General features: G+C 37.4%; 1 protein-coding gene across 6 annotated transcripts; it reads left to right on the plus strand.

Annotated features, from left to right (window-relative positions):
* The first annotated feature begins 707 nt into the window (after positions 1-707).
* LOC131776540 (beta-1 adrenergic receptor) lies at positions 708-14,479 on the plus strand. Of its 6 annotated transcripts, none has more exons than XM_066161957.1 (3): positions 9,104-9,142; positions 10,088-10,182; positions 12,254-14,479. In XM_066161957.1, exon 3 carries the CDS (start codon positions 12,333-12,335, stop codon positions 13,362-13,364), a length of 1,032 nt encoding a protein of 343 aa, XP_066018054.1. In that variant the 5' UTR covers positions 9,104-9,142; positions 10,088-10,182; positions 12,254-12,332; the 3' UTR covers positions 13,365-14,479. The 6 variants fall into 6 exon arrangements, with proteins under 6 accessions (XP_066018055.1, XP_058948720.2, XP_058948722.2 ...); XM_066161956.1 differs by having other exon boundaries at positions 9,126-9,142; positions 9,973-10,182; XM_066161958.1 differs by lacking the exons at positions 9,104-9,142; positions 10,088-10,182 and adding an exon at positions 708-806.
* The last annotated feature ends 1,088 nt before the right edge of the window (positions 14,480-15,567 follow it).

Here is a 15,567-nt window from a genome sequence, read left to right on the forward strand (position 1 = left end):
GGATGCAGGCTAATAAAAATAAAGTGATCAATGCAAATGCATGTTGGTATACTTGTTTGTCAGGTAAAATTAGTTCCTAACTATCGAGAGGAAAACACTTCGCAGAAATTATCTCGGTTTAATCGCACCATCCATTTTTATTTCCACTTCAAGTGACCAACCACCAGTGTAGGTAACCATCTAAGTTCAGTGTAATATAAAATTTAAAAAAATCATCACTGCTTCACTGCTTCACGGGCAAAATTCAATCAAAATATTGATGTTTTATTGTGAAGAAAACAACAAAAATTTCCAACGTTACTTATTGGTAGAGCCAAAGAAACATTGTTAGTACTAGGTCAATGCTTTAATGAATCAAATTACATAGTGTCTTAATAAAAATTCGACAACTGCGTTGAGGGAAAGAAATGGAAACAACTTGTCACATCGCATTCACGTTTTATTTATCCACTTTTCTGACTGGTTTCCCAAGTTTCTGAATTTTCATTTCGCCTTTCAAGACATTTCCGACATTTCATTTCATATAATTACTGAGGCTGTGAATTAATTTATCAAACCAAACATCTTTCGTTTACAAAACTGATGAAAGAGCTCCAGGGTTTGGGAAAACTGTCATATGTGATTGAAAGGCAATCTCGGCGGACGGAAATCAAATAAAAACAGGCAAAGAGTATGGACGTTGAGTAGAAAGCATAAATTCTCTTGACAAAAAACTAACCTGGCCAGCAACGAAAATCTGAATTGAGACTAATTGGAGTGAAGGACACTCATTGAAGAGCATTCAATCACAGGGAATTTTGACGAAGGTAAGCCTGAGCTCTTGTTTTAAGATTACTGTCATTCAAGTACAGTGTCTGGTCCACTATTTTAGTTATGAGAAAGGTACGAAAACTCAAGGAGGTTTCAAACATCGGACTGAGGGTACTTGAAATACGTAAACTTTGTACAGGATGGATTCCAAGTTTTAAACGGAATTCGTTTCGAGTCTATTTGTTGAGCAGTCTAAGTTTCCTTGACGTTGAGATTTAAAACCAAACTCATTACGTGCCCGCCATAAACTGTTTTCAATCTTTTTCGATCTTCGCTAGATGTGTAACGGACTCGAAAAGTCCCCAGCAGGTTTTGAGCGCAATTAACTCGGCCAGTTTTCTAGTTCGTCAAAAATCAAATATCAAGCAGCCATTTAGTTCGTTATTCACCTCATGTGAGGTAATTTCTATATATAGGTAACCGGTCAAGTCAAGAAACGAGTACATACCAAACGAACAACGCTTCATTTTTTTGTTTGAAACGGAGAACGCTTCCCCCTTTGTTGTTAGAAACGAACCACGCTATTAGAATCGTTACTCAAATATATTCATGGTATTGTTAAAAACCAAGAAAAAGTTTCTCAAGCTTACGAAACGTCCGTGAGTAAGAAACGATCACATACCAAACGAACAATGCTGTATTCTGTAATTGGAAACGAACAACGTTTCCCTTTGTTGTTAGGAACGAACAACGCTTTAAGAATCTTCATGGTGTTGTCAGAAACAAAGAGCGCTTTAGTGATGAAAAATTTCTCAATGTTATTGCCTATTAACAGTCTAAAATTCTGATCTTTTTAGTATTTGCTTCTTTAGGCGACTTGACTTTTTTTTCGGGCGACATAACTAAAATTTCGGACAACATGACTCAGGTTTCGGGCGACATGACTTCGGGCGAGATGACTCTGGGCGACTTGACTGTAAACCCTATATATATAGACACACTAGTTTCATCTCAAGGCTAAGCTTGTATATACCCAAGAGAACCGAGAAATAATTGATTTAAATATTCTATTCCAGAGGTCTTTGTTGCTGATCAGTTAGAAGTTACATTTTCCCTTACATTTTCGTAATTCGTAAAGGGAATAATTTTTAAGGAAAAAGTTCAAGAGTTGGATGGTAATTGTAAAAGTGTAATGTCCCTAACAAGACTACTTGTTTAAGTATAGTGAGTAAAACTGATCATTTTAAATCGTGTACATGATTTTTATCATATTCTTTCGTAAACAGTCAGTTGACACCCGTCTTTTCTTTTCAATTTGCATACGTCGCTATTGGCAAAATTCAGCTCTTTAACGATATTGAACTTCAGGTAAAATTTAAAATGATTCGGCTGGAAAAAAAAAACTGGAAAGAGATCCACATTAAGATCGTCATTGAAGAAAGGCCGGGAAACTGCAACTTTTTAATAGTTTTTCATTTCCAGCTTATTTTCCATTATACTAAGGACTGACTAAAACGGAGACATTTCTCAAAGGAAAATATAATGTACTGTCAGTGGTGTATGCCTAATTGATCACTCCCCCGATGAGACTGTTTTCAGAGCCGATACAAACAAATTAGAAACACATATTGTAAATAAACATAGCGTTTAAAAATCCTAACTGACATGAGGCAGACTAGTTGGCTATATACAAAGTGCAGCCAAAAAGTTGAAATCGGTGCAAACGGGATTACAAGCCCAGAGCCTCAACCACTCGACCACATTACCCCCAATAATATCAAAGAAAACGTCTCCATAAGATACAAGATTAAGAATAAAATTCAATTCACCCATTCCTACATTGCCAATAGTTGTCAGATCAGCCTTTTCAAGGAAGAAATAATAAGTTACCATTTCATTAACCTACCAGAAAAACAAAGGATGCTCGAAAATTTTAAGGAAGAAATGAAAGTGAAACTGTTCAGATTTACTGACGTTTCCAACAAAGTTTAGCTTTTACTCCTCATTATTTGTGGATTTTTAATCTGCATTCTTTCCTAGAACAACACCTAACATATTACTTATTGAAAATTTGAAGGATAACCAAAAAAAGGGGAGCGGCTGGTTTGGCCCCGGCTAAGTTTATTAAGAACGTTTGTAAAGGAAAACTAACTGATATGAATAATTAATGAAAGGTTTAAATGATACCTGATATTTTGTTTTTTTTCCAAGAATTGTTTTGTTGTTTGATCAATGATTCCTACGTTCGGTTCAGTTTCAGCTTCACATATTAGCCATAATTGACAATCTGCCCAGTTTTACCTCTACTGTAGTTAGGTTCGTGTTCAGAATAACTCCTTTTATTTAAACGAGAAAAAGGTGAGGAAAACTTCATACGCACACGACCCCCGTAAAGTCATGACGGGGGCATTCTCAGTGCTCTTGTTTTAACCAAACATGATCTTTGACGAACATAGGTTTGAGATTACTAAATATTGTACTTGGGTGGGTTCAGTCAATAACAGAAGCAAGACTGGCGGCTTTGAAACCTTGCTTCCTAAATGCCCTCTTAAAGGTGAAGGTAAGGGTGGGGGTGGGGGTGGGGTGGGGGTCAAGGGTGGGGTTGGGGGTGGGGGTGGGGGTTAAGGGTGGGCGTGAGGGTGTGGGTGGGCGTGGGGGTGGGGGTGTGGGTTGGGGTCATTAGGAAAGTAGGGACGAACGTTGATAGCATCAAAAAGGGATCAGTCTTGATGTTTTTGGCATCATGTATGAAACATATAAATGAGTCCAGTAAATTGGAGGGGGTTTAGTTCTATTTGATGGTATTTTATCTTTTGAATTTGCTATTCCACCCTGGACAAGCACGCACCTGTATCAGCGTGGGAATTATTTTGCTAATACCAGACAACTATCTTAAGAACAAAGTTTTGGACGCCAGTGAATAAGAATGACCCTTAACGATACTCGTTCATTCCGTTGTCAATTTCCTTGATGAAGGTCTCTTCTTAAAAAGAATTCGTGGCACAAACAACATTTGATGATCGTTAAAGAGGGCGTTTTTATGGCACGAAATCTTTCCGGGCCCAACAGGACGCCTGTTGGTCGGTTCACATATGTGATTTAATTAGTAGGTTTCACTTAGGAGCCAACTCGCCGGTTGTTTAATCCATTTTTAGTACGCTCCCCCCGAGGGGATTACAACTGTTTTCATTCCTTTGTGTGGTAGAGAGATGAATATTTTATTTCTTGATATTACCAAATTCTGGGAAACCTTTGAACCTTTTAACAGATATTTTTGATAATCAAGACAGATAAACTGCACAAAGCGCACGGTCGCAAATAAAAGATAAGTTTGTTGCGTAACATAAGGAGTCAAAATCTTTCAAGCAGTTTTCTTTTTTAGCAGTTACTTGGTAACATGATGGACAAGGGCCTTGGGGAATTATCTCACCATGAACAAAACTGCCGAAATTAAATCCACTGCGCATTTCTGACATGTTTGAGTTATGGTGTAACGTGGTTGTTAACCCAAAAAGTGATCGACACCGAAATCGAAACTGGACCGAGATCGTATTCACGTGGCATATTCTGTTATTTGTTTTTCCCACGCTTGCTCAAAACAAGAACATCTTCCGCCATCCTACAACATGGCTTACAACTGATTTGCATCTCCCACACACTCTTGTCGTTGTATTGCAGTCGCAATAGGACATTAATTTAAGATTCTAAATCTTTTTTCATTTAGATTGCTTGCTCTAACTAAGAAAAAAATACCGCCTTGTATGTATCCGTGTTTGTATTCAAATTCGATCACCATGGTCAACTTTGAGCACATAAATCTCAAATAAGATTTTATGGTAGATTCACAACTCGACAGAAGAAGGATTCAGTGCTCTGCAGAAGCCACCATTTTGAGGTTATTTTGTTCGTCCGCCGTGTAAGAAACTTTCCTTCTTAAAAAATTTAAAGCCGGTTAGTTAACTTTGCAATTTCTTGCTCCGCTGGTAAATATTGATATTTTCTTTGCTACGCGGTTTTTTTTTGTTCTTAGGACCTGAACACATTGATTTTGTGACTGACTTAAAACTTTGCTTCGTTAGTGATTTTTTGCGATCACATCGTCTAGAAGGTAGTTTTAAAGTTTTATGTCAATTTATTTTTATTTTTTATTTTCATAAATACGTTATTAGAAAAGAAATCGTTAAAGACAGATCCCAACCGCAGAATCTGATTACTAAGCATAACTTTACCACCGGCAGTGGCATTGTATGACCTCAAGATTTCTTTGCGATAACCTGACCAGTTTGAATCAATATTTTCTCACTGACTCTCCTCAGTACTAACTAAGGAAAGTCGTATTTTGAATTTAAAGTATGGGGGGGAGGAAATGATATGGCTTGTTTTATGGCTGAAAAGTAAGAGTGTAAGCAATGTAGGAATACAGCAATGCAGAATGCTGTTCCCCCTCCCTCCCCCTCCAATCCCCTCCACCATCCCAACCCACTCATATTCCCAGCTGAAAAGGGAAAATCTCCATAAAGTTATAGACAGGATGTTGTAAAAGTGAATAGCCGCGACAAAACCGATTCTAAAGTAACAGACCCTCTGTTCCAATCAGACACAGGAAACAAAGAGTAGATTCACATTCCAAATCTCCGGAGACAAATATCTCATTCCATAAAATATTGTTTTCATTTGGCTTCCGGAAAGGTTTTTCAGGAAGTTTAAGGAAGCTTTCAGTCTTTAAATATAGTTATGACATTAACTAGGGTTTATTGCTTTAACTTCGATCAAACTGAGAGACCGCCCTCATTGCCCATGCGTACAAAGAGTAATGACGTACTTAATGTCTGTAGCCATCATACCAGCCATCAAAACATCAAGCAGCCGATCGATATCTATAACAGAGTTCCGCGCAATACAGGTCACCCACAGATCGAACAACACTTGGTGTAGGTGAAAGATCATACCCAGAGTAGAGAGCGGCAGTGAGAGAAACCTTTCATGTTGGTGAGTTTTTTAGAATATTCTCACCAACCTCGCTAATGTTTCATTCCTTTATTTCATTATTATTACCAATTGTCAAGGGCAATATTCTAGAAAAGGTGAGTAATATGTGACCTGCATTTTTGATCGCGAAACAAAAATTGTGGTTATTCCCGAGAAAAGGTTACAGAAACATAATTTTAAAATTGAATAATACGACACAGCAGTAAGCTTTCTTGTTCTTGCTCAGTAAACTGTGTACAGAAATCTTCATCCGCCTTCAAGAGTTCACTTTCGGCTATTTTTCAGCCGGAAAAGTAAGGAAGATAGTTATGTCCTTATACTAAATGATATATCATAATACTTTTCACTATGAAATTATGTTTCGTCTCAAAGTTTCGACAAAAACCCAAACCTTTGAGTCATCTTTGGTAGTTTCGACGTAAACCGGATAATTTTGATCAATACTCATTCAAAACCATTGTATTTCGGAAAAGTTACCTTTTTTTCTCAAAAATTTACCGTTTCAGATTTTTATCATTAGTTTGCTGATCTATTGTTTTGTGCGGTTTTCATCAATTTTTAAGAAACGAGAAAAGGAACTCAATCAAAAGATTATACAACAGCACAATATTGTCAACCAGTAATACAATGTTTGGAATATTTTATCAGTCTGTAGTATTATATTCCCGGAATGTAATATTTACCCGACGGCAGATGCAATATGAGAGAGCGTTTCGACAACTAACAGGCTAAAATCACGGATGGGAAAATACTTGACATAGCGAACCCATTTTAGAATAATAATTTGATCACGTATTTCTGGGTATCGACACAGAACTGATAAAAGTGAGAGAGATCGGAGCTGTTGTAGATAAATTAAAAAATTAGTGTAATTCCGTTTATGGTGATAAAATTGACCTAAACCTTATTTGGCATGTTTAATCAAATCTATCATGATAAGCTGAGACTTTCATTTCTGTTTTCCAAGAAAATATTTCATTCTAGGGAATATGAAACACTCTGCCGTCTTGATTAAAATAAATTGGAACTCTTCGTGCATTCTGAAGGCGGGTTTCTCTTCTTAATCTAATTAGGAATATGAATTGTAAGCAGACACCTTCACGCATTAATGTTGATGGCTGTATGCATAATTTTTATACTGACATCTTGGTTAGCAACCTGTGCAAATACCTCAGAGAAAAACCAGACATCTGATTCATCAGAAGGGTAAACAAAACACCCTTTTTCGAAATAGATAACAGGTCTTTTATTGCTGAATACTCTTTATTTCAGTTGAGTTGTTTGTAAACTTAAACAGCCGTCACTTTTCATGAAAATGATTTAAGCAAAGCTTCTCTTCTCTCTCCATCTCTCTGACTTGTCCGATCAATAATTTAAGGCGAACAAAAAAATTCATCATAAGTGCATCGTACAAGTTCTTTTAAAAATGTTTTATAGTTCATCATTGCCCGAGTCAGACGTAACGCAATCGCTTTTTTAGACCACCTGCTATTCAATAACTAATGCAGTTAAATGCCTTTCAAAAAAATGGCAAATTTCTATTATTCTTAAGTGTTTCCAAAAATAGAATAAGTTCTTCCTTTTGCAATCCTTTCCTTTCTCAACCGAAGCTCGAAATTGTTCGATGAGTAACTCACGAATTAAATCGGAGATAAGTAATGCCGTAAGAAATTGATAAAAGCTGCTTTTTAAACATAAACTGGTCGTTATGAACACAACACCGATGGGTGATTGATAAATACTTCGATTGACCATTGCATTCAAATACTTTCAATTTACTCCTGCTCCATTTCCTTCATACAACGAACTATTGCAAAAGGACTAACGCATTTATTTTATTTGTTATTCATCTAAAAACTGATACAAGTAATGAAACTGAGTCTTTTCTTTTTGCCTGAGTTTTGAGTGCATGATATAATTTCATCTTTAGCGATTAGTTATCGACTTTGTCTGCGGTTATTGCACAACAACCCATTTAGATTTAGCGACTGCATTTTAATGATATCTCAAGTAACATTATGTTTCCTCGGGCGAATGAGAACTTTTAAAAAAACCAGAATGGACAAGATATTTACCATAAAGTATATCTGAGAGGGATACATAAAGAACCTTCCTTCGGTGGGGCGAGGAGACGTTCTTTTATCACAGAATTTCATTAAAGCACTGAGGACGATATTTTATCGATGGGAAAGGCGAGGAAAAAGGATTTAAAGGCGGTTACAGAATTACTTTAGAATACACTGGCATTAACCCAATAAAAGTTACCAGTTGCTTGCTTCATAGGGACCCCATAAATCTTATTTCTATTATGAATGAAACACCGAATTTATGAAACATTGCATTTACCTAAGTGGCGATATTTAGATAAAAAACGTACAAGCCAGCCTTATTCAGAGTCAAATAAATTTACCGTCAATAATTTACGAGAACTGTGCGTGACAATATCACCACATATTTTTTTTTGATTACTAATAAGCTACAGCCGCAAATGTAAATAAAAAAAGGCTTTTTGTCTTAAATATTCAGACACAGTTTGACAACAGAACTTTCTGTCATTTCCACTTTCTTTGCATGTAAAGCAATTAGGCTCTGCTATTATAAACAAAACATGGGCTACTTTAACTCAAAAAACTCATCGCACGATTCTCTTAAATTGCTTTAAAGCTTTCCATAAGAAATTGATTAAAGCTGCTCTTTAAACACAAACTGGTCGTTATGAAAGCAACGCTGATGGATTTAACGTAATGAGGCACTGCTTTTAAAAGCAAAACATCAGCTTCTTAAAACTAAAAAAAAAAAATCCGCGCACAATTGTCTTGAATTGCATTTAAGTTTTCGATGTTGGCGTGAATATCACTCCGGTTTTAAATTATGCTGGGTCGAAAACTTGTCTTAAAAGGACAGCTGATATGGTAATCAAGTATAAATAATGATGGAATATTTCCTTGGGCGCGACGAGTGTCCATAAGTGACAAGAAACATCCTGCATATATATTAGCTGTTTTAAATTGGAGTTCATGGGGGACGAAAACAATAAGGCTCTTGGCAAAAATGTCGAGGTAATGAAGTTTGGTGACGAAACTAGCACCAATTGGTTCGAAGCGATTTAGAGATAAAAAACTTTAACGAAGCCACACCGATTCAATTGTCGTTTTTACCCGAAAAAGCTTTAAGTGTAGATGCGGCCACACACTTGATATCAAATATAAATGATTTGTGTAAACTTATATGACAGCGCAATTGGACAGGAAAGTACTCCATAATGTTACTGATATGAGCTGGTCCAACTTAGCTTTTGGTCTTTAAGACTCATTTAATCACCCGCCATCAGTGCAGCTTAGAGTGGGAAGAGAGAGCCCTCAGACAACATTTAAACAAAGAGTAATCGAGTCTTTAAACAAAGGTAAAATTTTGTCTTATTTAGTATTATAAACATTTTTTTACCCGCTGTAAAGCACATCCAACTGCTTCAGTAAAACTAATGTGATGTTACCTCGTATAGAAGCTAAGGCAAAAGGAATTGGATAAGCCTTTCATTTTACATTTATTTTTTATTCCCAACTAATCAAAGGGAAACCTTCTCTTGTGAATGAGTGGGTGAGATTAATATATCATTGACCATTCATTTTGCCGTGATTTTTTTCGCCTCTTCCAAATTCAAATTAATATCTTCAGGTAGGGTTTGGTGCGTGGCTGAGCCAAATCAAGCGTGATTAAAAATGTTTGCGAGGGAGGAGGAGTAAAGTAAAGTAGTGCTCTATGTTTTTGACCGGCAGACAAGGCTAATTTGAGTTCAAGGAAGCCCCTTTTTTTTTTTAAAGACTCGAACATAGCACGATGTCCACAACAAATGCTACGCATGCTCGCTAAAATTTCCGCGATAACAAGAGCTACCTTCACCTTAAAAGCTGTTTTAAAAACAAACATAAAAGCTTTCTTGATTGTCCTCTGCGGGCAAATAGACCACTTTGTGTTATTTTTTAGATTACGTCAAGTGTCAGTCCAATAGTTATTCGTATTTTTGTCCCATATCAGCCTAAGGAAAAAGATAGTTAGATTAGAGGGAAAGCTATTCCTTAAGCAAGATGATTTGCATGAACTGACATCTCACCAGCAGTGAGTATCTGCAGTCTGAGTTGCAAAATATGGTCATTAAAAACAAACTAAGCGGCCATGATATTATTACTGACGCTATTCTGCTCCATTATTCAATTACTGCTAAAATGTTTGCAGGAAAGTTACCTTCGGGTTACAGACAGAAAAACTAAAAAAACAACAACGCTGCCTGAAAATATTCCAGCTATCAATTACTTACCCGCTTGTGCTACTTGTTCATTTCTGCGACCAGCTTTCCGAGTCGCCTCACAGCTTGAATCACAAGCGCAAAATCTGTTGCTTTTCGGAAGAAAATCAAGCAGCCTTGGAATAAATGGAACGTACAAAGTAGGTGGAATTAAATTATTCATTTTTTCAGTATGATATGATTTCTTTGGAAAGAGGTCAAACGTCAGATCTGCCGTTTTTTGAGAACTTAATATTTCTCGTCAATCATCTTACAGATCAACTTTCAGTTGCGAATGGATTTGCTCTAACAAAATTGTTGCTTTTTTTTCGCGTGAAAAAAGGCACGAAAAATGTGGAAACAATAAATGCCATATTTAGGAACAAAAAAAACATTTGCAAAAAATGCTCTCCTTGGAAAAATTGAGATTGAAATCTCGATCTTAGTGAAGGAAGGAAGGCCGTCACGGAAAGAGTCAATCGCGTAGACAAGTAAGACAGCTGTTTTATGGACGATTTGAAAAGATCAATCAGTGAACATCAACATCGGACATGACTATTACTATCTCTTTTAAAGTTTAGCCTTTAGCTTAGACATACGTGTTTCTCAAATGATGTTGTAATCAAGAAACACTCGAATCCTGAGGCAAATTTGGCGACAAAAATTAACGATAAAAGGTTTCTTTTTTTTTAATTTACGATTATTGATATATCCCGTTTTTAGGATATCATGGTATTATTGCTATCGGCCACAGAAATTGACTGAAATAAGACTTCTCAATGTCTTATTCAGATCGTGTTAAAGACTTCAGCTGGGTGGAGATACTTAGTGCATTTTGATAACTGGTGATCAACTCGAACATTGAAATGAAGACTGAACCGATTTTGTCCAAATGGATAACGAAAAAGTACCGTGAGCTTAAGCTTAAACATGTCTTTCAAAAGACAGGTGACATTCAAACATGAAATAGTTTCTCAGGTTATCATTTATGTCTAATAATCCTGGAGTAGTAATCGTCTATCGGTGGATGGTCACGGAATCGTCCACGTAACGGTTATCTAGATTCCGTCTGATACGAAAGCTTCTTGCGGCCTGCAACTGAGTTTCCAGGACAAAACTACTTTAAGTAATTCAATGGTAGATTTCACCTTTTTTTGTTTCCTTCTACTCCGGATACTCCGCTTTCATGGCTGAGAAATAAAGATAGGATCCATGTGTAAGTCGGAGAAGTTTTTGCGAAAAGAGGTCTGATTTTATTTGAATAAAGGCGGTGAGTTTCTAAAGGAACTGCATGTGGTGCTGCGTTAAAATCATCATCAGGGCGAATGACGAAGGGATAATTATCAACTCAGTTGATAGAACTAAATTACCCAGATTTAACTCGATTCTTCTGATAGAGGGGTGAGGTCCTAAGGAAAATTTGGTGCTGCTTCGGTGGGAGAGTATAACAGGATAATTAGGTATTATAAACTGACTTGATAACGGAAATTGGCCTCCGTAAAGAATTTAAAATCTAACGTTTCGAGCGTTTGCCCTTCGAGCGACGTAGAAAGAAAGAACTGACAAGAAAGAAATGACAGAAAGAAATGACAAAGTCGCATCCAAACCAGTCGCTAGACACTTTAATCTCCCCAATCATTCTAAGCGGCATATGGCAGTTTGCGGCCTTTCTCTATACCTATAGGCAGTTCCGATAGCTGCAAAAATCTAGAACAAATATTTCTTTCAAATCGGCAATTTTAATCCCCATGGTATGGCTTTTCATTCAACTAATTTATTCTTGTTCTGTCGTCACCATATTCCCACCAATTGCGTTGCTCCATTTTCTGCATATAAACACACACACAACCCACAATTCCTCCGATCACTTTGACGAATAACTCATGCTCAAAACGTCAGCTTTTAAATTCTTCACGGTGGCCAATTTACGTTATCAACTCGGTTGATAACACTTAATTACCCTGTTGATTCGACTTAAGTTTTTTAGTAAAACGAATCACTCGAATTCATCAAATTGTAAAAATGTCCTGACTGTGAAACAACTAAAAATCCATCCCAAGTTTATTTAGTCCACTTAAGCTTAATAAAAAACATTGTGGTAGTGCTGATTTAATTAAAACTCTTTTACGAGCGCTTTGCAGCTCATTGAATCACAATAATTTCTCTCTTGGGAGATAATTGAATGTTAATCTCATAAATTAATGCAAATACGCTCCGGTTGTTTGCTTTTAGCTTTTTCATCGCGCTGTTGGCCCGCCATTTTCACTCTAAGTTACAGAAGTAAAAGCAGGACTTCGTGTTGCACAGGATAATGCGTGAGGAAAACATAACTAATCTTCCTCATAATGAGTCGAGACAAAGTCAAAACTATTCCCCAAGACACGAAGACTATGAAGATGACTGGTCACCTCGTTTCGTCGCGAAATACGACCTCCCTGGTATGTTCATGGCCTTCGTCATTGTCCTTATCAATTCACTTGTGTTCATCCTTGTAACCAAGAGGCGCTCTCTCAGAACCCCAACGAACTTTTTCCTCATCGGATTAGCGGCCAGTGATCTTCTCAACGGGTTCATCACTTTGCCATTGAGCATTACGTGCAACATTTTTCAAGAGCATGGCCCGTGTTTTGCTTCAGTTTACATCTGGATGTTCACGTCATTTCTGACCCTCTCGCACATTTTAGCGGTGACTGCCGATCGCTTTATAGCGATCATGTGTTCTTTGCGCTATCCGCTGATCATGACCAAGCGACGAAGCTACATCGCCTTGGCCTTCATCTGGCTCAGTTCACTGTTCGTCTCTCTGATGCAGTTATGGTGGCTCAGGCCACAAAGTTATGATCCCCAGGGAGAAGACCAACCGGAAGAGCAAAAAAAGGAGAAAGCTTTTTTCACTGCGTGTGTTGTGTTGTATCTCGTCATGCCAGTTCTTTTCATGGCTGTCGCCTATTTAATCATTTTGCGTGAAGTGCGTCGACAAATTCGCCGAGAGTATCAAAACATTCCTGCGGCAGCGGCCTCAATAGAGTCAGAACAGCGACTATGGAGGCGGCGCAATGGCAAAGCCGCTTTTATCTTTCTTGTGATGTTTTTCACCCATGTTGCATGCTGGTTGCCTTTCTTCCTCATAAAATTCCAAGAAATTTTTAATTCTTTTTATCTACCCGTGTGGACCCAGTACTTATTCGGATATCTTCGGTTCGCGTCCTCGACCCTTAACCCTTGTTTGTACATCTTCGGCAAGCATGACTTTCGGAAAGCATGGGAAATGCCTTGCACGTTAAGCCAGGAGAGAAACCGGGCAAAGTCAGAATTGGTCATAACGATGAACAGTCAGGTTTAGGCATCTGGAAATCCCGATTGGAGTAATCAATCTTTCTAATAGCTTGGTTTAGATAGTTAAGTTTGTTTAATCACAGCATATTACCTTTCGTAAAACAATATCTTGATATCATAAAAGATAATACAATAATGAATCACCAGTGAGAATGAGAAAGCTAAATACACTGTACACCAGTGTTAGGTAAGGCTAGCCTACCTTTCCTGTCGTGTATTCTGTACCAATCCATGCCAGAGAAGAGGTTAGTTTAGATAGTCAGATACGTTTTGGATAAAAAACATTTCTGATCATGCAGTTGGTGCGGAAATTATCGCATGCTCAGAGTTCGAGAGCAATTGTCAATAATAATTGAATTAGAAACCTGAAAACGAAATCCTTTGCGATAGGTTCTAATGAACAAACTATGATCAATTTGCTCTATCAAATACTTCTTGTACCGGTATAAGAAAGGTACATTTGTAAGCCAAAAAAATTGCATGGGGCCTGTCCGAACAAGAGGCTAAAGATGTTAGAAGATCGTGTCAAAAGTTAACTCCCCGTTTGTAATTGAAAATTGTTTTAAAGGTGATGGGTGACTTAGTCCCTAAGTAGTACAGGCCATTAGCTTGGCAGTAAATAAGTTGCGATTATTCCATGTGGAGACTCAAAAATCAGTATCTACCTTCATGTTGCTGGGTTAGATATTTGCACACAATAAAATTGGAAGGGGAGCGAGAGGTTAGAAAGTTTTTATCAGGGAAATATGTCAAAATAAACCACTAATCTCCCAAGACTTGATAACATAACAATGTATAGCCTTCAGTAGGGAAAGTTAGCTTTTTGATCATGTAAAAGGATTACATGACATGATGCGCCCCATTCCCTATGGAAGTTACATTCATAAGGGGTGGAAGCCGAATTTGAATTGCAAGTATAAATAATTTGGAGAACGAAACTAAATGTATACCAACAAAGATATTAAATGATGAACTCTGTCACTGCATAAGGAAAACTGTGATTCCTGTGATGATTTTGATTCCTTCTTGTGCGGGGAGGCAACTTGAACCGACAGTTTCATTCCTAAGTTACAGTGCAACTCTTTTTCATCGTAAAAAGCTTCCGTACTATCATCAATATATATGAAGTTGTTATTTGCGATCCGAATTAAATCAATAACTGAGAGCATGTCTCAACTTCAAGTTTTTATCATTCTACTCAGTCTAAGCTTTTAAGTAACAAAGATTCCTGACAAGTCCTTTCTGTTTGACCATCAACAATATAACATCTACATACCAGATCCCTCTCCTTTAAGGTGCTTCTTGAAATATGTTAAACATCTCCAGGGTCTCTTTCTTCCTTTTCCTTTCATTTGCTCTTCTTCCCCTCATGTCTCTGTCACACATTCATGCACATTCCGTCTAAACAATAAGGTAAAAGACACATGAAAACAAAGTGGTCTCTAAAGGTAACATTGTCTCCATCCCTGCAAATATTTCCCCAAGCTCAGTGATAGAACTACTTCACAATCACCGTCTCCTGCTGAAAGATGATATATCTTGCTGGTTTGATCAAACTCCAACACAAGGCTTTAGGTTGTAGAATGGGCAAAACCTCTCCCTATTTTGAACACAAATGGATACATTTAAGCCCTTTGATTTCGGACCATAATCTTTCGGCTCACGCACGCTTATTTAGCCCGTACAAAGGAGCGTCTTTTGAACCGCAGCATCTTGGTGTCGGTTCAAGTAATTTTATTTATTATGGGGTTCTGTAATCATAATGTATGTGTCGGACATTTGCACATGAGCAAAAAGAAGCGAAGTTTACTTAGCGACTCCTCTCAAGCTTTATAAAGGACATATAATATTCAGAGTTGGAATAAACAGACAAGAATCAACAGAAAAGAGTTATAATTTCTTTTAATGTTCAAGTCTCGAACGCAGCACGATGTTCTAGAATCTTACTGGCTGAAGCAACCGCATGAATTATTTACAGCGCACGAATCGTGCTCTGTGTGAAGTTTGAAATGGTACGTAATTTAGCTCAACTTTGACTTGTGTGTGCATCAACTTCTTATAAAATCGTATTTCAATAGATTTACATCGCCGTACTTCGTAAGAAACCGTGACGTCGGTAAAGAGTACAAGGCACTGCCTATTAGAGAGGATGTGCAGATGGGGCTTGTTTCTTGAAAATTCGTGGGAACTTTACAGACCTGGAAAAATCT

This window comes from Pocillopora verrucosa, chromosome 14 (genome assembly GCF_036669915.1).
Source record: "Pocillopora verrucosa isolate sample1 chromosome 14, ASM3666991v2, whole genome shotgun sequence".
Classification (NCBI taxonomy): Eukaryota; Metazoa; Cnidaria; class Anthozoa; order Scleractinia; family Pocilloporidae; genus Pocillopora; species Pocillopora verrucosa.

Excerpts from the sequence above, each read along its gene's own strand:
- LOC131776540 (XM_066161958.1), top strand. The coding sequence starts at position 12,333 with ATGCGTGAGGAAAACATAACTAATCTTCCTCATAATGAGTCGAGACAA.